The 23,517-nt window shown below is 58.3% G+C and overlaps 4 protein-coding genes across 4 annotated transcripts; all 4 read left to right on the top strand.

Moving 5' to 3' along the window:
* Positions 1-282: 282 nt before the first annotated feature.
* On the top strand, positions 283-5,754 carry JKF63_05336 (uncharacterized protein; the record flags this gene model as incomplete). Its single annotated transcript, XM_067901300.1, has 1 exon — positions 283-5,754. The coding sequence occupies one exon, from the start codon at positions 283-285 to the stop codon at positions 5,752-5,754; it is 5,472 nt and encodes a 1,823-aa protein (XP_067758302.1).
* A 1,292-nt stretch (positions 5,755-7,046) lies between these two features.
* On the top strand, positions 7,047-7,493 carry JKF63_05335 (uncharacterized protein; the record flags this gene model as incomplete). Its single annotated transcript, XM_067901299.1, has 1 exon — positions 7,047-7,493. One exon carries the CDS (start codon positions 7,047-7,049, stop codon positions 7,491-7,493), a length of 447 nt encoding a protein of 148 aa, XP_067758301.1.
* Positions 7,494-10,093: 2,600 nt separating this feature from the next.
* JKF63_05334 (uncharacterized protein) lies at positions 10,094-15,895 on the top strand (the record flags this gene model as incomplete). Its single annotated transcript, XM_067901298.1, has 1 exon — positions 10,094-15,895. The coding sequence occupies one exon, from the start codon at positions 10,094-10,096 to the stop codon at positions 15,893-15,895; it is 5,802 nt and encodes a 1,933-aa protein (XP_067758300.1).
* A 736-nt stretch (positions 15,896-16,631) lies between these two features.
* Positions 16,632-22,091, top strand: JKF63_05333 (uncharacterized protein; the record flags this gene model as incomplete). Its single annotated transcript, XM_067901297.1, has 1 exon — positions 16,632-22,091. One exon carries the CDS (start codon positions 16,632-16,634, stop codon positions 22,089-22,091), a length of 5,460 nt encoding a protein of 1,819 aa, XP_067758299.1.
* Positions 22,092-23,517: the final 1,426 nt, after the last annotated feature.

The raw sequence follows: 23,517 nt of genomic DNA, 5'->3' as shown, positions 1-23,517 counted from the left end.
TTCCTCTCAAGCTCTGTCATGTGTATGATGATGTGAGCCAACGCAATGAGTTTCCCAAAATTGCTGCCTTGACCTGCTCGCGCTCCTCCTCCTCTCAACTTCGACTGCCCCCTTCCCCTTCCCCCTTCCCTCTCGCTCTCATCTGCACCCGTCTACACGGCGGTTGCCCTCTGCACGTGTCCACGACTGTCTCCCCCGGCGCAGCCCTAGGTGGAGGTGCTACATTGATCTCCTCTCCCTGCCCCCTCCCCCTCCTCTTCCACCCCCTGGCACCCAGCTAGAATGCAGTCCATCACCAAGTCGACACTGCCCACCATCCCAACAAAGCTTGGTGAGGCGGTGAACCCGATGAATGCACCGAAATCGCAGATGACCACTCTCTCGTTTTTTTCGAGTTCTAGGAGTCGAGGTGTGGCGGCGTCGCGAGATAACCTTGATGGCATGAGCGTCAACCTTACCTCAGAACTCCCGCCAAGCGAGGCGGCCATGCCCACCTACGCTACGGTGGCGCCGCCACCCCTGAATCAGACCACGTCGCCGAAGCACCGCACAGACTCGCTGTTGCAAGACGGGCCCGCGTTACCAACAGTGACGACGCTTTCCTCGACTTCCCTGTCGGTAACGAATCATCTCTTGACCAAAAACACAGGGAACATCCCTCCGTCGCTACGCACCCACGCCCCCCCAGCAAAAACGTCGCTGTTGCCGCTATACAAGACCCACCGGCCTCGCCGACGAGACAGTGCAGAGGTGCGGGCGAGTGTTCTGGCAAAGTCGCGGCATCGCTGTCTGCTGCCGCTAAAAGAGGCAGAGAAGTCGAAAGACAACAAAAAGAGCGACCGCCTTACTACATTGGTTGTGCATTCGACGACGGAGTCGACTATGGCGCAATCCTGCTCGCCCTCACCCGGGCCGCGAGAAGGCATGAACAACCCTGCGTTTATGGGAGGGTCTGCGCCTTCCAAGGAAAACTATACGCCTGCCCCTATCCAGGGGCAGGCGAGGCTGTCCTCGCCGCCCCGCTTCACCGCGGCCGATGCTCCCGCCTCCTTCCTTGGACACGAGACTATTGACAGAACCCTTGCATTGTCTTCTAGTCGGCTCTCCTACGATAGTCGTCAGCTAAGCGGGGCTTCGGTGCCGCGAAGTGAAGAGGAATCCATTGCAGCTTCACTGACGAGCCTTCAGCAGCGGCTCTGGGATCGGACGGAAGGCACGCCTGCCGTCGCGCCCACCATCAAAAAACACGGCATTGCTCTACCCAGCCCTCGCCGAAGCCGAGGGCGGCAAGCGCGTTCAACGACCATGTCGCTTGTAGCTGCAGCAAGGCTGGCTGCAAGCTCATCAGCGGCCACAGGCAGCGCTGAAGTGAAAACGATCGCTACCACTGCAGACCGCACTGCTTTAACTGTGCCGGTGGCGCAGTGGAGGCAATCACTGGACAAGGAACGCATTCGCGGCGCGCGAAGCAAACATCTGGCCCACTTGTTGATCGAACGTCTGCTGGGCACTGCGCCAACGGCGGAGTCTTTGAGTGGATTTCGTACCGGGGGCGGCGGCGGCGGCAGCGCTTTACGCCTCTTTGATCAATCCAGCTTGGACACATACGAAGCCGAGGGCAGCGGCAATCGCCACCTCCGCTCCCTCTGCAAGCGCGCGGCTGTGGCAGCGTTCTTGCTCAACTCCATCCTCGACGGTCTCCCGCGACATCAGCAGAGCCTCAGTCCGTACGTTCAGATGCTACTCGACTTCACGTTCGTCTCCGACACACCGGTCAACCGCGCGATTCTGGGTGGCACGGTACAAGACAGAGAGCTTATATGCGAACTGGGAATTGCACAAAAAGATGTTGCGGGTTGTGAAAGTGAATCGGCAACTAGCGCTGCTTTGTCGCTGCCTGGCGTGACGCAACACAAGTCGATCCCGCATCTACGTGGCAAAGTGCAGGGTGACAATCGCCCCTATTTTCCCTCAGGCGATGCGGAGAACGATGGCGAGGAGCTGTGCGAGCTGTTATACCCTCACTTCACACGAATGGCCTGCGTTGCTGCGCACTACGAGGCTGCATACGCAACCGTAAAAATCGCCCACAGTGTGAGATCGCATGAACTGCATCAACAAAACATGGTTCTTCTTCTCGACTGTACACACCGGCACTGGATGCGCGGGTTCATGCATGCAGTACTGCTCGCGTGGAAGCGCTTGTGCGAAGAAAGGCGGGAGCAGCTCCATCTGCAGCGCGCCCGCTGGGCGGAGCGATGGACCAACGAGCGAGGTCGCATTACCCTGCGGCGTTGGCGCGGATACGCAACACGGACGTTGTTTGCCGCCGAGGCAGCGAGCTCGGCGAAGATCCTCTTGGCCGAGAAGCGCGCGTCTATTGAGCGACTGGAGAAAGAGTCCGAAGCCATGCGAGCCACCAGCGCACTCCTTCAGGAAACCCTGCATCGCCAAGAGGAGGAGCGCGCGGTTATCGAGAAGGCCATTGTGGGGCGGGAGCAGGTCTACAAGAGGCTGCTGCGGCATGTCCGGGAGATCGACCGTGTTGGATCGCTCATGCTACGCTCACTACTGCTGCCGGTTGCCCCACCAGTTCCGGACCAGGCGGACGCCTTGAACGGATTTTCTGAGGCGGTGCAGTCCGTCTCCAGCGCTGGTGACAAGAAGCTGTCGATCAAATCGCAGATTTTCTCAGAGCACTCATCATCAGACTACTCGATCGAGATGTTGCCATCTTCGACAGAAAAAGGCGACGTCACTCTCCGGCACCCGGCGCACACGCTGGTGGCGCTGCCGACACTGCTGCAGTGGGCAAACATGTGCGTCGCCGCGATGCAGGTCGAGTATTTCTCCTTCTACCCTGATGACGACGACAACGACGACACCGGCAACGGCAACAGCGTTGCAGAGGAGCCGGCCGAAGGCAACGCGAAGGATGTCCCCACGAACGGGAAGCCCGCGAAGGAAACAGCTGTGGTGGAGCAACAGAAGGCCAGTTCCGGTGGAATGAAGGACACCACCACCACCGCAGCACCAGGCCCACTGCCTGAGTGCAGCGGGGACATGCTTGGTATGCTTGCCACGACGGGGAGAAAAGGATCGCACGCGTCCTCTGTAGGTGAGGCAGGCGGCGCCAGTGGAAAGGAAGCTACACGTGGCGAGGGCATTGGGTTCGAGATGCTACTCCCCCCGACAGCCACAAGGGGGATATCCGTGTCGTCCTCGACATTTGGCGTAGGGTCGGACACCATTCTGTTGCCGCTCCACATGATTCTTTTGCTGATGCGAAACTGTGCCGGGGAGCAAGATGACTCGGTGGCGATGGCTGACCTTGACGAGCATGGCGCCCTTGACCAGCCGGAAACGACGCTGACAGCAGACATCCGCACGTCATGTGTGTCGCTGACGGACAATGATGTCGCCTCCACGCCGTCGGGCCCATCGTGGGGTCTCATACGCAAGATCGAACTTGCCGATAGAGCCATCCTGCACGAGTGCTACCAACTGCTCCGACAAGACGAAGAGATGCAGGACCGCATCGACGACAACAGTGGCGGTGTAGCAGCAGCAGCAGCAGGTGGTCGCGCTCATGGAATGTACCGGTCGCCAGACCCGCCCGCCGCTGGATGCAGCGGCAACACCCCTGGAAGCGAGCCGGCTTCCGGGGCTTCCATCATGCACCGCCTCTCCCCTGCCAGTCGGAAGAAACTCCAGCAGATGTGTCGAGTCGTCGTGAACGTGTATGAGCAGCTCACTGGCACTGTGTGCATCATCAACGTAGAGCAGCTGGTCGAACGGTCACGCGGCGCGCTCCTGGTGCTCACTGCAGCCCTAATGCGATACTACACGAACTGGTATGCCCACCCCAGGCAACAGCCCGCATCTCAGTCTAGAAAAACAAGGCGGGCCGCCTATAGCATCACAGCGATGGCGCATGATGGCGCGAAGCACAGACAGTACACGGAGTGGTCGCACCCGCCTCACAGTCACCGTGACTGGCTAACACTCGTTCACCGGCAGGCACAGTGGATCGCCCTGTCCTTTAGTGCTCTGCACGGTGCCATGCGCATCGCCACTCACCCCGTCAGCGTCCTCAGCATGGTCGAACAAGAGCGTGTGGCAAAGCTGCTCCAGCGGATCACGATGACAGAGTTCAGTGATCTCCTGTGTCAGTCATCAGACCATGACACACAAAACTATATGGACATGATCGCCGTCGTCGAGCGGTACGCGCCGTCACTGTACCTAATTTTTCATCAGTACGCCCTACCATCATCGAAGTTGCATGCCAAGGAGGACACCAGGCACACGAACGTCCCTTCGAAAAAAGGCAAAACCGAAAAGGAAGACAACAGCGAGAAGGAGGCATACATCACCGGCAACACTCTGTGGTATCTTCTCTGCCTCGTTGGTCTTGCCGGCAAGGCGCCGCACCCGTCTTGGGCATCTTCCAAGCGAGGCGCGTCATTGGCGGCGACGCCTTTGGCTCTCTCGTCGCCACCGCTCCCCGTAACGCTGCATCGGCCGGCTGTCTTCAGTCTCATCGAGGAGGTCACACTAGGTTCCGCCGCGCTCGTGAAGGCACGGCACCAGTACGAGATGACGCTGGGTGGCAGAGACGCCAGTCCCGCAGCGAAAAAGATAGCACACCCTTCTAACATGTCTAACCCAAATCCTTTGCAGCCGAAAACGGGCCGCACAAATGTGGTGTCTGTTAGCTTCCAGGGTCGCCCCATCCCATGCTATGCTCGAGCGCTGCGCGATGACCCCCACGTCGACCTGCGCGCCGACACTGGGGCCGTGTGCGTCAACTTTGTGCAATTTGTGAAGGTCCTCATTCGTCTTGCCCACGCATGGCAGTGCCAGCAGCAGCAGCGAGAGTTGATGGCGGAAGAAGAGCAATGCCGTCTGAAAGCGAGCGCGGAGAGTCGTGACTCTGTCACACAAAAAAGCGGGGATGTGCCAAGTGACTGCCCACACGCTGACGCGGCCCCTACTGGCTGCGAGAGCCTCGTGGACTCCTCGACTCAGCAGTCCACCCCTTCACAGCAGCAGCCGCACGAGGCCAACAGCTCCCCCAGTGATCACATCCAATATGAAGCGGTCGACTACACAAGCCTGCTCTGCACCCCGTACTTTGATACCTTCCTGGGTGGACTGCTACTGCCATCCCTGCTCGGTGCGAACCGCTGGATCGGCGCGGCACGGCGTGCCTTCTCCAGCAAGCCAGTCCTCGAGTTGCTGGCGCAGCATCACGACGAGCTCATAAAAGTATTTAACAAGTACCAACAGCCATGCGAGAGCCGTGGCGTGCGTGCGGCACTACCACCGCCCTTCTCGACGATACTCGCGCCACGCTTCCTCTCGAAAAAAAGTGTCGCTGGAGTGAGCTCGGAAGAGTTGACAAAGCCAAACCCCAACCAGCGACTGCCCGACAACAGTGTGTCTCATCGCAACTCGATATCGGGCACACGCGACGTGGGTATCGTGAGTGTCCTGCGCTGGAAAGATGTGCACTCGATGGCGAAGGACCTCGAGTGGTACACCAAGTCACGCGTCTCTGAAAGGGGGCTGCGACACTGCTTTGATAACGTCGTGGCCGACAGCGCGCGCGAGGGCGAGGTGCTGTTCTTTGGAGAGTTCCTGCAACTATTGTGCGCCATCGCCGTCTACGCTGCACCTGACCCCACAGTACCGCTAGAAACGAAGCTCAACTCGTTTCTCGACACCCGCGTGCTCATTCTGCTCCAGTAGACGACAGGTAAGCGAGGGGGGTTGATTCGGGGAGAGCGCGGTCATTTTTTTGGTTTTCCTGTCGCTCCGTGTCGTGTGCCTCGCTCCCCTCCCCCTCCCTTTTGCGCCTCGAAATTCGCCCGGGGGCCACAGAATAGCACACGCGTACACACACGCACTTATATATATATTTATGTGATGTAACACCACCACAAATTAATGTCATTGAGGGTGATACGTATACAATGTACAGCTGACGATCTCCACGGCAGTCATTCTTGCCCCCCCCCTTCCCTCCTTCCCTCCCGCACTCACAAATACGAGGGCACAAGTGTGGGGAGGCAAGGTAGACATGCGATGTAAAAGAAAAAAAAGGGTGCGTGTGCGTGTGCGGGAGAAGACAACGTCAGTCCCTGTGAGGCCTGTACAGACTCGACACAAATACTTATCCATGTATATATATATATATATTGCGTCTCTACACATGTATGTGGGTGTGTCCATGGATGGGGATGTCTTGTTTTTTTTTTCATTTGAACTGTAACCATCACCACCGACCCCTTCAACATTGCAGCTCAGTCCTTTGTGTGTGTGTGTGTGTGTGTGTGTGTGTGTTTTCCCCCTCCCTCCCCCCTCCCCTCCCCCTTTGTGTCTCGCTGCTGTTTATAACACAATACATCCACATACGAACCAGAAATTGGAAAAAGGAAAAAAGGCAAAGGTGTGTGCGTGTGTGTGTGTGTGTGTGTAAGGGGAGGGGGAGAATATCTCCTTCCGCGGTACGCAAAGGAAACGGGGAGCACTTGAGGCCCACCCTCGCACAGAAAAGGCGGGGGGCCACACACGCACACACGTGTGCAGAACCAATGCACAGGTCAGGGCTCAGCTGTGGTATTCAAGTGCAGCGCTGTCTGCAACTCGAAGGGCGAGGCTGGTGCTGTCGTGTCTCCGTTACCTCCCTCCTCCCCCGCCCCATGAGATGTATTCGCCAAGATGCCCCGCCCTCTTCGCAGTGGAGGGAGCCACACACGCAACCCTCCGTCTCTCTCCTTTTCACCAGCCCCATATACGTAAGTTGAAGCGGTGTCTATCGAACCTCCATGTATGCAACAGCTGTCTCATGACGATCCCCCTCCCCTGCCAACTCCCTTTCCTTCCACAGCTTTTCTCTTCCTTGCACGACAGAGTACGGAATACGTGCCAAAGAATCTGTGTCGACTTGGCCAAGAATTCACCAAGGCGTGTGCACATATAAATCGACATGAAAGACAACTACTTGTGAACATACACACACACACAGAGAGAGAAAGAATATGAGCGAATCTGTCACGACACTCCCTGGTGTCCTGGCGAAGGGACCGGCACTCCACGCCCTCATTCGCGTGGTGCTCACCAACGGCACGATGGTGGTGGGGCGCCTGCTGGAAATGGATGCGGCCACGATGAACATCAAGGTGGACGCCATCACACTTACCGCAGTGCGTCGTAGTAATAGTTCCTTGCGCGAGGACGCCACGCCGGCGCGCGCCCTCGCGACGTCGGGCAACAGCAACAGCCCCGCTGCCGGAATCCACGGCGCGGCCGCAGGCAAGGCTGAAGACACGATTGAGCTGAACCCCATTGCGCTGCGGTGTATCCAGAGCATCGTTGTGCGTGGCGCCTATATTCGGTACTTGGACTTTATTCACGAGACCAAAGATGGCGGCACGAGCTATGGTGAGGTGCTGGCGGCCGCAGAGCAAGTGAGGCCCTCCGTGTAATGAAAAAGAAAGGAGGCGGGAAGGGAGGGAGGGGGGCTCATAGGAAAGGATACATGTGTATCTGAGTCACCAGCTCGGAAGAAATATACAGGGTCTCGTGGAGGAGTCTCAAGAAGATTCTTCGCGGGAAATATCCCTTCAATGTGTGTGTGGGGAGGGGGAGGGCAATACACATTCGATTGAGTCGCCATGAACGCTACGGATTTATAAAAAGCGAAACAAGAGGTGAAGGGGAGCACATTGAATGGGGAACGCCTGGGGGGGGGGGCGTGGGTATCAAAGCGGGCGCACACGCGTCGTCACGGCGATAAGTCCTTCACACACAAACACACACACACCAATGACCAATATAACCCCTAATATATATATATATATATAAACCCTATGATGAAGCCGTGCAGCAGTGCCTACACGGGGTGCCGCTCCCCCCCCCCCTCTCTCACGCTACATATCGCCAACCCCTCCCCCTCCCTCCCTACGCGACCCTCGATCCTCCGAGTATGGAAGTGTCACAGCCAGGGAATGGAGAGATCGGTACGGGAAAAGGAGGAGGGCGAAGGAGAGCCGTAAAAGAATAGATCGACGTCTGTTCCATGTGGCCAACAACAACACCGTACACACAAATAGAGAACAACAACCAGGAGAGGTAGGAGCGAATGGGGAAAAAAAAACTACATCCCCGCAGGGACACACAAAGAGGCGCATGGACCTTGAATGTAGACGTCCTCTTACACCTCATCTTTTGGGGTCGCTGCTGCCTTTTGGGGGGCCTTGCGCCTCCTTTCAGGTTTCTGCGGGCCGCGACGTGCGCACTCGTGTGTGTGTGTGTGTGTGTGTGTGTCGCGGGCCACTTTTTTTTTCGTCCTACTGGTGGAGGGGAAAGCAGAGGGATAAGTTCTCTACCATGTCTGTATCCCCGAGTCCGTCCCGCATCGACCGGCCCGAGTTGTGTCTGCCACCGAGTGAGATGAAGAATCAATAATTGGGGGAGGCGTCGATCTCGGTCTTTTGTAGACGTTATCAAGCACGAACGTCCCAGCAAGGACAGCACGCAGAGGCGGGTCCCACCTCCATCTGCCGACCTCCTCCAGGCTTACTGTGTTACCCTATAACAACCCGGGTCACGGGAATGAGAAGCCCCTGCCCGTGAGAACGATCACCTTCCTCTCCACTACACCGCCTCTTTCTACGACCCCACCTCATTGTGCTGAGAACACAGGAAATACATTACACGGCCCCCTGACGTGCGGAGAAAACAAGGCAAGTTGCCGTTGTGCACACACACACACACACACACACCTCAGACCAAAAAAAAACACAAAATATTTTCTCTTGCTTAGGAGGGCTCCTGCCCTGTAGACACCCACTCTGATTATAGAGGGGTCGACGACTTGCTTTGCTGCCCCTCCCCCTCCCCCCTCCCCCCCCCCCTTTCCAACCCCTCGTTCTAACACCCCTTAATTGACTGTATGTCTTTCGCTCACCGCGCTTAACATGGGTATGTGTCGTTGCCAGATACGTACAGGTATATACACACACACAGACCGACCGACTTTCGCTCCTCATTCACAACCCCCTTTACACCACTCTTCCTCCCTCCACCAATTGTGGCGTCTTTTTTTTTTCTTTCTTACTACTTAACTCTTGACATCTTTTTTTTCGTTTTGTTGCCCCACGCACACCCCGCCTCCTTTTGGTTTACTCGTCTGTGTGTGTATGTGTGCGTGTAGAGGGGAGAGGTGATATGCATTGAACCTCGCCTGGATCAGAGACCATACGCTGTTTTTTTTTTTTTTTGAGGAGAGCGAGAGCGACACAGACCATCGAAACTGGCCGAAGAACCAGGAGGAGGAGGGAGGAGAAAATACTGCAAAAAGCGGTGCAGAGAGAACGCGTGTGAGGCATTGATAATAACAAGAGAGCGGGGGAGGGAGAGGGAAGTCGCCGACGAAAAAAGGGGAACATAAAGAGTGGGAAGTTATTATTGATCGACTGGACACTCACGAAACAGATGAGAAGAGAATCAATAGGTGAACCTATTCCGCCTCCTCACCCGTGTTGTGCCCCGCCCCGCTCTTTCGCCCTCTTCCCCCCCCTTCTTCTTTTCTCTCTCATAATTCTTTCAAAATCCTTTGTGACTCTCCCTGCTCACCACCTTGAGCGCCGCTCATCGTTACCTCTGCTTTTTTTTCCTTTGTTGTTGTTGCTCTCTTTTTCGGCTAGTACCCGCTCCGACGGTGTGTGTGTGTGTGCACGCCTGCCGTCGCAGATCCCCCTTTGAGAACATTTTTTTCGTGCTCTCAACCCCCCCCTTTCTTCTGTGCTTTGTTGTGGCTCTCACGCTGTTGTCTGTGGAAGGTATAACACTTCACCACCACCACCACCAGCAACAACAGCGAAAGGATTTCTCACGTAAGTGTTTCTCATTTGTTGTTGATGGCTTTGTTGTTCTCCCCTCCCAACCCCCAACCCCCCCCCCGTGTTGAATAAAAAAAAATCGGTGTTTGATTGCCGATCCTTTGTCATTGGTGCACCACCCGCCACACACGCACACACACGTACCTACCAATCGATCCAACGAACCCCGTGTGGTGGGAAAGATGGGCTGCGCCAATCAGAGGCTGCATTCGCAGCAGATCGCCTACCAACGCGATTTCCTCGGTGCCTGCTGGGACAGCGCCCTCGGCGATGAGGAAGCGACAGAGTACGTGCCAAGTCGTTGGATGGGGATCTCGCGGCAGGTAATGGAGCTGTGCACTAAAAATCACTGCTTCACTGTGCGCACGCTGTGCGAGGATTCGGCAGCCGATGTGGCTGTGAACCCCTCAGGGGAACGGGTGGCCGCACCAGGCAACCCGGCCGGGGCACGAACCAACCTTGGCAGGGACGGAGGGGTAGGAGACGCTCCTCAGCGAATCCTCACCAGAGTCACTGCGAGCGCAGGCACCCCCACCTGCGCCTCACCACGTAACGCCCCGCCGGTGATCCGGTCATCGCCCTTCAGCATCCCATGGGCTGGGAGCTTCACTGAGACGACGCGCCAAGGGCAGCATGGCCGCAACAACTACCCCAGCTCCGCCAACATGGACCCCAAACGTGTTGCCACAACCGCAGGCAAGAACGGCGGCGATCCAAAAGTGCTACGACGGGTAGTGAAAAACGCATTCGAACTGGAGAAGATCACCCACAGTCATCACCCATACCTACAGCGCAACGAGCTCTCTGTGTATAGCGGCGTTGTCTTTCGCTGTGCCCCGGTCCGCCGGCTGTACAATCGCATCGCCTTCGTGCCGGAGACGCGCGCGAGACGGCTGAGCAACGCGCCTCAGTCGGCAGTTGCCGGACGCTGGAATGAGCTGCGGCAGCAAAGCCGATCGCCCATGCCCCCTCCCTCGTCGAGTGATGTCGCAGCTCCTGATGGTGGGGACAACTCTTCACTCCTACGCGAGGAAGGTTGGTGCCAAGCGAATGTCATGCCAGCCTTGAAACTTGGCGCCGCCCCAGAAGGTGACCGGGGGGTGAGCGATCCTCTAAGCACGTCCAACAACTACCCCATTGACGACCACGACGTTGACGGTGTGATCGCTGGAGGGCAGCCTGTGATTGTTGGGAGTATTACAGCAATAGAACTGCTGGCTCTGCCGCCCAACGCGGAGCTGTGCTTTGGTGGGTGGCTCTATGTGAGCTTGCAAGATGAACAGGAACGTCTGCGCCGCTCGCTGGTCCAGTACGACACGCAACGACAGTGGCAGGCTGCAAGACGGAAGAGCGAGGCCGTAGATGCGGCGATGGACCCCTCTATAAGCCAGACCTCGACGTTCAATGAAGACACTCTCAAGCAGAGACCTCCACAAGGTGGGAAGAGTCACGGCAGTGCCAAGATTAAGAACGTCGATCGAGCGGATGATGTCGTCGATGACCCACTCATCCAATCCCCTGTCGCGGCACGATCGATATCTGCGCCCTGGCGGTCGCAGCACTGTTGCAACGACAGCAGGGGGGAAGACCGAGGCGACGCTCTCAATGCTGCAACGAAGGGTGGGGGGTGTATTGCTGCGCGAACGGCAAGCCCTTCCCCGGCAGCGGAGGCTGCGAGCTCACCCGCCGATGGAGAGAGACGCCAAGAAGTGGTACAACACACTCCTCAGGGACCCATAGCGGAATCACTGGGGAACACCACGCCCTCCACACGAATTGCTACCACACTCCCGTCCCCGCAGCGGCAAGCATCCCTGGCGATTGCTGGCCCGTTGGACTTGTCGCCCAGCAGGAGTGTTGCGTCTGCCTCATTTGAGCGAAAAAAGACCCTGGCACCCGGCGAACCACGCAAACGTGCCAGAAAAGCACCGCCGCTGCAACCAGACCTAACACCGGGTCCACTTCTACATCCAGTGCGGCGTACAGGAAAGTACGCGCAGGAGGCAATGCAGGCAGATGCGCTCGTGGCGTCGTGGCTTCCATATGCGTATGTCATCATTGCCGTTCCGATGTACGAGTGCTCACTGGTACCGACCACTTTCCACACCACCACCACCCGATGCAAGGCCGTCTCCCTCAACCTAGCCAACGCGCAGTCGAGACATGCATACGGCGTCGGCTGCATCACTGCTGCGCGCTACGGAGGTGTGATGGTGGTGGAGTACCGGGAAAAGGTCAATGAGGCCGACGATGCGACGTGGATCAAGGAGCTACTGCGAATGGACCTCCTCTCGCAACAGAAATACGCTGGGACGGGAGCCAAGCCACGTAACCTGAACACCAACGTCCCCCCGAATGTCCCTGCAGCAGGGCCGGCAGAAGCACAGACACTGTTGCCGCTACCGCAGCGTCTCCTCCACACAGCGGCACACAGCGCGCGCGAGGCAAAGCTGGACTCCATCAAAGCTCGCATCTGCAGGCAGCTGCGCCGTCAAGGTTTGAACGTGATCCTTGCCTCGACGCGTATGGCCAGCCGTCAGCACCGACAACAGCGCGCCTCCGTCACGGACGAGTTGAACACGACGGTCCCAGTGTCAGCAAGTGGCTCAGGGGCACCTGTGACCGATGCTTTAGCCCACCCAATGAAAGGTAAAGACAAGAACAGCGTCGCCCATGTGCCATTTGGGCATGAGTTAACTGGCGACGACGACGACGACGACAATGCGGCGCACGATGCGGTGGAAACCGACTCCTCGGAAAACAGAGACGGTGGGGATGCTGATGGCGAAGGGCGCCCGCGTGACCTGAGGTCAAGTTTGTCGGGCCGCGGCCGCCGTCAAGGACGTCCGCACCAGCGGCGACACCATCGTCGAGGTAGCTGTGGAGACGGTCCGCGTGGCTCAACAGCAGTGCTGAAGGAGCGGAGCTCCTTGTGGGCGGACCCGGGCTACGACGACGGCGACGACTTTCTCTTGCGCGGCACATTTCGACAAATTGGTGGAGTGAAGTACGTGGACGCCGTATCGCTCATAGACGGGTGCCCGGTTTCCGAGTTGATCTACGGCATCCAACAGTGGGTGGTCAACCTTCTCTCCACGCCGATCAAGGCGCGTCCTCTCTCCCTGTACCTGCAGCGGTATGAAGGCATCGCCTCGTCACTACAGCTGCTTCACACACAGTTGACACACCCCACCCCCGCAGCCAGAATCTGCCCGGGGCGCCTCGTCACACCGGTGAACCTGAGCTTCCGCGCTGGTGGTGGCACCAGAGTGGAAGAGGCGGCGTCGCTCACCTCAGAGCAGCAGGATGAGACGATGGGCGGTGTGGTGAACACAGGAAGCTTCGCCGCGTTCACCACTCAGACCACCCCACACGGCGTACGGTACAACACCTACTACAAAGGTCCACTTGACCCCGTCGTACAGGCCGTTCTGTCACCAGGAGAGGAGGCGATGGTCGCGGCGTTCCAGGCGGCTCAGCTGAAGGAAAATTCTTTTGTGCCAGCGTCGACCTCAGCGCAGTGGGAGGTGCCGCATAAAAGCCCCACAGGCAGCGTGGGCGTGGTGAACTCCAGTGTACATAGCGATCCCCTTTCCCCGCACCCCCTGGCAACCGCATCGCTTGCCGCCACCATGTCACCGCGCGCCGCAGGCACTGTGAAGCCCATGTGCATTGTTGCCAAACCTCCCAAAGTGGTCGCAGTGGGTGGTATCGCTTCCCCATGCGGCATCCCCACGATCACCACGGAGTGCCCTGCGTATGATCATCCCTCACGGAGCAGCAACGCGATCGGTAACAACGTCGCTGCTGTAACGAATGGGCGGGTTTCGGCCCCAGTAGCGGTGACGTTGGTGCCCAGTTTCCGCGCCGACAGCGCTGCCCAAAGCGACACCACAAACGTCAGTCTCGCTGCGCCGTCCCACAACACCTCTTCGATGCCTGGCATGCCCCAAAGCAAGACAGTCACCCTCCCGTGGGAGCAGAAGGACTTGAAGGCATCACAGCTGCCTTCTTCGAAGAGCAACTGTCTCAGTGTAGCTGGGTCACAGGGCGGTGAAGCAGGCGATGACACCGTCGCGGCTGTGAAGCCGCTGTACATCGGGGAGTCGGTTGGCAACACGTCTACCGGTCCCGCCATCACGCCAAATGGCGCGAGTCATCCTCGTTGGCATGCCCTGTATGGGCGGCCACCACCATCAACGGCAACCAGGTGTCACAAGAACGGAAGGGTGGACGTCTACAGTGAGGACGACGGCGACACAGCGGTGTGTCGGAAAACCGGCATTGATGCCGGGGCGGGTGCGCAGGAAAAAGGGGGGGCGTCTCATCTCGAGCGAGAGTGGCAGCTGGCTGATCGCGAACTGCGGGCTCTCAAGTCGGACCTGTACGAAATGCAGCACCTGGTGTCCACCGCCCGCAGCGAGTTGCTGGAGAGGGTGGAAGAAAGTATCGAGCTTGGCGCCATCTTTCTGCCACATACGCGGCCCGACAAAGTCGCGCTCTCGCTTCTCACGTTGAAAATGTTGCGGCAGTATCCTGAGGAGGTGCCCGTGAAAGAAATCCACACTGACTGGGTGCCAATGTTGATGTCTCTGCTGACCACAGCGCGCAACAACATGTTCTGCTGCGCTGGCGACAACGGCAACAATACCGAGGGCCCTATTGGTGACCGGTGGAGCTTCTTGACAACCTACAACAATGCCGTGCCGCGGTCGAGCACGTGCGACGCCACCAAGCGTCGTGATCTGCACCACGCCGGAGCGGTCAAGTACACAATTGACCCTCTTTCCCCGCTCCCAACGCCACGCCCACTACACGACATCGTCATCGCGCCGCAGCCGCTGATCCGCTGCCCCAAGACAAGACTGAAAGGACCAGGGCATGTTCGCATGGGCGAGACGGGGCTGTCCGTCGGCCTCACCGGGGGATCCCTCGGGGTTCTGGCGGGTGTGCTTTACTACTACGCCGACTTTTTGCGGTCCAAGTACCGCAGCGCGTTGGCGGCGGCGGGTGGGCAACCGAGGGAGGCAGGGGCCACAGTGCAGGACGTTCTGGCACGCGACGGGTACAACGTCATGTTGCGGCGCATCTATATTTGGAGTGCGGTGCCAATTTTTGAAAAGCCAAGGTCGCGCCTTGTCGCTGCCGCTGCGAAGGCGAAGGAGTTGATACAGAGGGAGCCTCACCGTGATGGAAACGCGAATCCTGCAAGCTCGATCGTGTCAGCCTCGTTTGGGCTCCCTGAAGGCAGCAGTCATGTAGCGACCAGCACAACGCGCTCAGAAACCGGCAACGTCCCCGCGAATTGGCATTCCCTCCGCGGCGCCGAGGCTTACGCCCTTTACGACGCTGTCGCCCACTACCTCCGCACGCTCGAAGAACTCCACATGGAACACGATGGCAGAACCTCAGCCGCACCCCAGGCTCCAGCGAAGCACCACTCGTTGCTGCTCTGGCGCAATAAGGATGGACCCCATGTAGCCGCCACGGTGCACGCAAGCGGTGTCGAGGCAAGCGGCGGGGCCGGGGACACTCCTGCCCCCCTGGGGGCGGAGGAGCTTGTGCCCAACTTCGAGATTTGTGTTGCCTCCAACTACTACTATATTGACATGATGGAGGAAGCGCGACGACCACGCGCCCCCATTCACTGCAGCAGCGACCTTCCCCACACTCACTGTAGGGCTGCAGCGGCGGACGTCCGCAAACCCGTAACGTCGATCCCGGCACCGTCCCCGACGAATAGCACGGGCAGTCATACCAAGGCCACGAGAGAGGAAGAGGAGGTGGTGGGATCGCAGCAGCAGCACCAGCTGGAAAAGCCGTACTGTGGAGGGGAGGAGACAGACAAAACATCACGCCACCGACACGCCGTGAAGAAAACCTTCCAATTCCTAAAGGAGCACTACGAGGAATGGCGAGCGCGGTACAGCGACGACCACGCGGCGAGCGCACTCGCAAAGCGCATTCACATCTCTATAAAATAAGCCGACAGAGACAAAGGAGGAAAACTGAGATGTGAGCAGCACGCTCTCCCCTCTCCTCCTCCTCCTTCTCCCCCCCCCTGACTCTAAAGTGAGCTCAAGGGCCATCACCAACTCATAAACCTACACGAACATGTATGCGCACCGCTACATCTACATAACGATATATATGTGTGTGTGTGTACACTCACTCATCTCATTCCTGTTGCATACAAAAAGAACCGCAAAGGCCATCTCAGCTCAGCTGCTGCTTATTCACCTCGCCCTGTAGTCCTGTCTCTTGTGGGGATGTCTCATAGCGGAAAAGAAAGGTATACTCGACAAGGGGGGGGGGCACTCGACACCTCTTGGCTCGCCCATAGCTTGAGGCGCCCTAGTCCCCACACACCTCCCCCCACCTTCCTCCTCGTTGCAACCAACAGATTTCCTCTTGAATCACTCATGTCCCCCCCCCCCCCCCCCCCCCCCCTCTCCTCACACACACACACACATATATATATATACACACACAAACTCTCATCCCCCCACTCCGCCTCGCCTCCGCGACGTTCCATTACGCACGAAAGGTCAAGAAAAAATAAAACAGAAACACCGCCACACGTAAGGCACAGAGAAAGGGGGTCGTCTCACCTCTTCGTCTGCTGTTGCGGTGGGTGCATTGTGCTGTGTAGTGTGTGTGTGCTCGGCTTGACCCCCCCCCCTCCCTCCCTCTCCCCTCTTTCTCGTGTGCACCAAGGTTATGTTGCGTGCGCGTGCGCGGTCTGCTTGCACGTCGGCGCGCTCTTCAGCGGAGCAGTGCTCGGCTGCGGCAGCGATCGGCAGCGGCAGCGGCAGTACCTTGCGGAGAAGCAGCGTCGGTGCTGTCGCCTTCGCATCCACTTCGTTGCACGAACAGCGTCGCTACTCTTTCAAGTACGCGACGAAGCGGCAGCACAACGAAGTACGTCAGCCTTCTTATATTCATGACAAGCGCTACGGCATCTTCAGCAATGAGCACAACATCGGCAAAGCCCGCCGTGGGCTGCCGCACATCACACCGATATACACGAAGCACATGAGCCTCTGGGAGACAGACACGGACGCGAGCACCAATCGGTTCTTTCGGCCCTACGTATTTGGCCAACGTGAGGCGCACCTGCTACTTGGTCGTCCCCACGGCTTCGAAGCGGACGAAGCCGGCGGCCGCCAGGGCAACTCCGCCTTCGAGCTCAACACAGATCAGCGCTACAAGGGTGTGCCACGACCTGCCATCACGAACTCGCACTACGAACCGGTGTGGAACCAAACGCTGTACCGCAACACCGCGCATGGCAATCAGCTCACAAACCCGTCGTCGGAGTTGACGGCGGCAGTGCTGGGGCCGGAGTTGATGGAGGTGCGCGACGTCAAGTCTGTGGAACACTGCAAAGCGTGGTTCGACCGGCTGTCATTCCTCATCCAACAGCACTACGACGCGGTCGGCGACATCGGTGAATTCCGCTCGCGCCACACCCAGCACGTGCACGAGTTTTTTGTGGCCTTTCACGATGCCCTGAGCAGCTTCGACTTCCAGGACCGCTACCTGTACGACCAGTTCGCCAAGGCACGGCCGCAGCACCTGGAGGACCTCTTCGGCGTCTTCCTAGAGATGGAAGCGAATTACGTGAATGAGGACTACTGCCCTCGGTGCAGTTTGCCGTACGCAACGACACGCTACTGTGGTGAAGGTGATCCGAATACCCCGTTCCGCAAGCACCGCGGTCGGTGGGCAGCACATCAGCACTGGGGCAAGGAGTGGCACGACGTTGTCATGCGCCGCGCCGAGGCGCTGTGGTACCGCGCCACTGAGGACCCATACTTTGGCACAACGACGCACACGCAGCGCCAAGTGGAAGCTTTGCTCTCCGTCTACATCAAAACAAAGCACCGCGCCAAGGCAATCAACTTCCTCCACGCGCTTCGTGGCTCGAAGGAGTTCCTGCTGGGACACGTGCGAATCACGCCAGCGATGCAAAAGAGCCTCGATGACCTGCTGGACAGCACACCGCATGAGCACCTCCTGACGAACGCATTCAAGATAGAGAGCGGAGCTGCCAAGTACACGGGGGACGCGCAGAGCGTGCCTCACTCACCATTGCAGATGCGGCTCGACATGGAGATGAATAAATATCGCAGACAGCAACGCGAGGAAGGAGTGGTGCGGGTGCCACCGCCCTCGTGGACACTCGACACCTCCGCCATTGTACCGTACAAGGTGGACCCTCAGACAAAACGCGTGACAAATTGGCGAGACGTGAAGGAGGGCGTTGAGCATTCGTTCCTCGCCACCGGTCTTCCCAAAGAAGCGTACACGAGTGAAGAGTGGCGTGAAATGCTGTACCTCAAGGAGCGCATCGCTAGTCGCGGCGCACGGCGCGCTCAGTGTGAAGCCGAACGCCAGGCAGAGGAGACAGCCATGATGAAGAAGTACGGACAGCGCTCTTTGGAGACAAGCGGCAACTCGACGTGGTGCGTTTTCCCTGACACCGCGTGGTATCGCGTATTCGAGTGCACAGCGGAAGCATTGAAGCCCTACGGCGTCACCCACGCCGGGCAGCGCATTCTAGTGCAGAGTCGCACGTACGCCAACCCCGAAGCGGTGCCGTACACGGACCCGATCCGCAATGCCTCTCTTCTGCTGGACACCACCCCAGAGGCGTGCAGGAGGTTTGGGGGGTTTGAGTCAGGCGAGGTGCTGCGCCTCACACCAAAGGAACCAGAAGGTGCAGCAGCGTTTGACGTGGTGGTCGTCGGTGTCGACAAGAGCGGTGCTGAGGCGGAGTGGTGCTTGCACGCCATGTACTGCGATGTGGCATCGCAGACGAGCAAGGGGCTCCTGAACCTCGGCACGGATTGCCTGCATCTGCTGTCCAGCTACGCCAAGGTGGAGATTACGCGGAAGCGCGCAGTCCTCACGGTGCTGGACGCTCAGCGCACGCTGTCGGAAGAGCACCTGGGGCAAGTCGTTGGCGTGCGTGAGGGGGAATTGTATGTGCAGTGGCACCTGCAGCGCGGCGGGAGCTCTGAACTCGACCGCAGCGTCGCTGTCCCGCTTGGCAGCCCCGAGGTGGTGAAGCACGTATACAAGGTGCAGACCTTGACGAACGCGGACGAGGAAACAGAGCTTCTACAGGAACCACCGTCGTGGCGCACGCCATTCCGCAACGACTTCGCTGATGAGCGTCTCAAGGAGCTCGAGCAGGCGCCGTTCAAGCGAGAGCAGTGGGCATCTCTCATCCAGGGCAAGTACACACCCAAGGTAAAGAAATATGGGTACACGCAACACATGACGCAAGACGACTTCCAGACGAAGGAATACATGGATCGGCTGCTGGCTCGACAGTACTTCCACAACCCTCAAGCGTTTGCCGTTGTTCCGGAGCGGCACGAACAGTCAGTCAAGTTCATGGGCAAATGGGAGCACCAGCGTGTCTGTGGATTGCCGACGGTGGACCGGGATGAACTAGAGAAGGGATGGGGCGAAGCGGAGGAAGTCTCAGACGCTGAGGTCGGTGCAATCGAGCAGGCGCTGCGCGATATCAGCGGCCGCCGACCCGGGAACTTTGTCAAGTCGCCGACGGAGACGCAGTCACTTCGCCTCAACGAGTCGTGGTGGACACCACTGGAATTCGGCTGGGAGGAGCACAACCGAGAGCAGATGGCCTTTCTTGACAGTAGTGAGCAGCGCATCATCGAGAGCGCCCGGCTGCCATTTGGTGGCAAACGGCCGCCTTTCGGCACAACCTACGGCATGGGCGAGCGCATTAATGAGATTGCAACAGACTACGCAAAGGGGTTTGGACTGGGCCCGCACGGGCACTCTCCACAGCACGACACGTCTCACTTCAACACGCTCGAGGCAGAGCAGCGGCGTGTGAACACGCTCGGGCTCGACAACGCACTTGTGCGGCTCTTCCATGAGAAGCTGGGCAACCAGGACATCCAAGCCTGGGCATTGCAGCAGTGCGGTGACTCCGACGTGAACGTACGCCAGCTTCTACTTTCTGTGGAGGAGTGGCGCACGAAGGGGCGATCGCCGTCGCTGCTGCTGTGCAAAGTGCTGCAGTCGTACTTGAAAGAAGAACTCGATGCCTTCAACTCTGGACTTCCCACTCACGTCCCGCGTCTCGCGGTGCCGTGCTCTTCCGGGACCGCCACCGACGTCAACGGCAGGTGCAGTGACGGCAATATCTGGGTGGATGTTGACCGAAACGCCTTCGCCCTGGAACATGCGAGCCGGTTCCACCGCGGCGACAGTGATGAGGCGTTCATTATCGGTCTCGTGCAGCGCGCTGGTATGAGCGGCAGCACCGATGGCACCTCGGCCGCCTTGTCGGTAGGCAACATCACTGACAACAACTTCACTGCGTACATACAGCAGGATGTCCTGCAGCGCTTTCAAGCAGGTCTAGCCCGCATCGTTGGCCGTGGCATCCCAAGCTCGCTCATCATGGAACGCACTGTGAAGAACAACCGCGGTCTGGAGCGGGAGAGCGCTAAAATGTTAACGCTGGTGCCCGTGCGAGAACTGGCCAAATTACTCTCGAAGATGCGCGTCACGGCTGACAGCATCTCCATGGTGGTACGCGGCCTCGCCCAGTGTCCGGGGAAGGAGCCGCTGGGTGGCGACGACTTCGCGGTGCCGGTGTCGCTCATCTTCAGCTGGACTGGCCCGCAGTCGAACGACTCCATGACGACCAGCAGTAAACGCAGCAGCAACGCCAGCGCCGGTGCTTCCCGCGGGGCCGGCATCAGCGTGGTGCAGCAGATGCTCGAGCGAACACGGCACGGCGCCAGTAGCGGCAGCAGTAGCAGCAGCAGCAGGGGTGACAATGATAAGATGGTGGTGAAGGTGCTGGAGGAGCTGGCGTGGAGTCAGGACGGAGTGGCTGCGGACATTCTCTATGCAATTGAGCAGAACAAAGCAAACCCCACGCTGCGACATGAGTTCCTGGAGGCATTCCTCCCCGTGTACGCAAACGACTACCAGAAAGTGCTACACTTGTACGCGGACTACACGTCGGGGAAGTTTGTGCCGAACATCACGGTGGCGATTGAGGCCTTCGTCAAATTTTTGGGTCACATTTCGACGCATTCGGTGCAGGCAACGAGCGCCGTGGAGTATTTTGAGGTGGACAGCACGCCCCGCGCGGATGGCACAGAGGGAACGGGACAGTACACGCAAGTGCGGCTGCTTCCGCCGCAGTTGGGGCCATTCCAATACGAGGGCACGCTCATCGAGTCCGTCGAGACGGCGGAGCGCTTTCGCCGGTACGGCATCATTGCCGGACCCGCCCGCGTCCCTCTCTCCGGCTTCATCGCAGGAAACTGCAAGTCGCTTACCTACATGACGAACCGCGACAAGGAGGTCGTCTACGTGACAACAGAAAACGATCAAGGGCTGGCTAACGCGCTGCGCAGCTCGGCCTTTTTTAAGAGCATCTCCAGCAACCCAAAGCTGCGCTACTTGTTGACGGAGAACCCAAGCGCTGATCAGCGCCGCGGCGGCGGTGGTGGCTCTGCCTCGTATCCGCTCCTGGTCGCAAGCTTCAACCGCTTCTTTTACCGTGTCGCCCCGATGCTGAGCTTCTACCAGAATCTCCTAAAAGAGTTCAGCTCCACCATGCCGTCAGCCCAGGCAGAGGCCCAAGTCGCCAACTTGGGCCTCGCGCGTGCTCTGGAGAGCGAGGCGTCGTCTACTATCGAGCAGGACTTCCGCCGCAATGCGGAGCGCTACTGGCGTAACGTGCTGGAGGCCCGTGGCACCGAAGAGGCTACGCCAGGCGGCGTCATTCGCGGGTCGGCCAGTGCGCAAGGCCGCCGACCTTCCCAGCAAGGAAATGGACCGACCGGACCGTCTCGCTCTGGCAGTCGCGGGGGCAGCAGCGAGTTCAACCTCGCCAGCGTCGTGGGCCACCGCGCTGTCGCTGGCGCTCGCAGCGAGAAGAGCCGGGATTCTGCAGCACCGTCGGGCAGTAGTAAAAAGGCGTCAACTGCACCGTCCTCGTCGACGCGTGTCAAAGACCTGCTGGGTAGCTTGAAGGGCAGCGGCAGTGATGCCGGGCGTGGCAGAGGAGGTGCTCGTCCTGCCAGCCGCCCCTCCAGCGGAGCCAGTGGCGGTCGTGGAGGACACAACAGCCGGAATGGAGGTAAAAACCGTGGCGCCAGTGGGAAAAATTGATGCAGGTGAGAAGACCCGTGTTTTTTTTTATGTGCTGTGTGGTGGTGGTGGTGATGGGGTGAAATTGTGACGACGTCCAAGGACACGACGAACACACATAAGGAAAGAGGTGAGTGGAGGGAGGGTGAAAAAAAAAAAAAAAAAACAGTTGCAGCAGTCGTGTGTCCGGGTGTAAGCCGCAACCCTCAACGTTTTTTTTTTTTGGGGGGGGGAGAGCTCACATTCGGTAAGTTCTCCTCCAAAACTATGAACAATAACACTTTATCTCCCCTCTCCCTCCCCCCCCCCAAGCCTTGCTGTGTGTGCGTGTGTGTGTATGTGTATGTGTACCCACAGCGAAAAAAAAAAGTGGATGATACACATGTATAATACAACACACAAGAAAAGAGGGGAGGAAAGAGGGACTCCGGAGGGGGAGGGGGGCGAGTGCGGTAATGAAGCTCTCTGTCTCTCACACATTCACATGTATACTACCCTCTTTCATTTTTGTCGCCTCTCTTGAGGACGAGATGGTCGGGTGGTCGCTGTGTAATGTGAATCACCAACTATCGATGCACCTAAGCAGGCCCCGGTGATTCTCTTGCTCGCAAGAGTGACCTGTGCAGAAAATGTGCAGATGACTGCGTGTTTGTGTGCTCCGCTATCACTCACTAATTCCTCCTTCAAATTCTCCTTTTGGAATCCCCCCCCCCTCCTTCCCTCCCTCCCTCTGCCCTTCTTCGGTACTGTGGTGGTGGCGGCTATTGTGCGTGTGTGTGTGTGTGTGTGCACCCCACATACACACTCACACTCGATCACTCAGTCACACCATACATTCCCTTTTCCTTGCGCTGTTAGACAAGCACACGCTTGCACGCACTTCATTTGTGTGAGTGTGTCCAGGCGACGACGAGGTTGGCAGAGATTGAGAAAAAGCAACGAAATCACGCGAATTCACTGACATCTGAAAAGTAGTGCAGTCGCTCGGCACACACACACACACACGATCAAACCCACCACCGTCGTCACGCAGACGCCCTCCCCCCTCTTTTTCCCCCTGTCGGTTTTTTCTTTCGTGCCTCTTTTCTACAAAGCGCTTTTTTTCACACGTGTCATCAAACAGCGCTCAGGTCAACTCCCTCCCACGTGTTGCGCCGTTTGGAAGTGCACTCGGACACATATATCGGCACCCGACAGTGAATGCCCCTCGTTCGTCACTCTCTTTGTTCCACGCCCTCCATCTCCCTCCCCCTTCCCACTTCTTATCCGATTTTCATGTGAACGCGGGGGAGGAGAGCGTGGAACAAAGAGGCTCTAACCCATCGGCACATTGAAGAACTCAGATACACACATACGCAGAGCTACATATTGTGTGTGTGTGTGTGGGTGGGGGGGAGGGAAGAGGAGGAGGGAGGGGAGGGAGGCGTCTGTCTGTCTTTGCTGTCAG

Source organism: Porcisia hertigi, chromosome 16 (genome assembly GCF_017918235.1).
Source record: "Porcisia hertigi strain C119 chromosome 16, whole genome shotgun sequence".
Taxonomy (NCBI): Eukaryota; Euglenozoa; class Kinetoplastea; order Trypanosomatida; family Trypanosomatidae; genus Porcisia; species Porcisia hertigi.
Note: the sequence above shows the minus strand (reverse complement) of the source record. Positions and strands in the feature narration are given on the sequence as shown.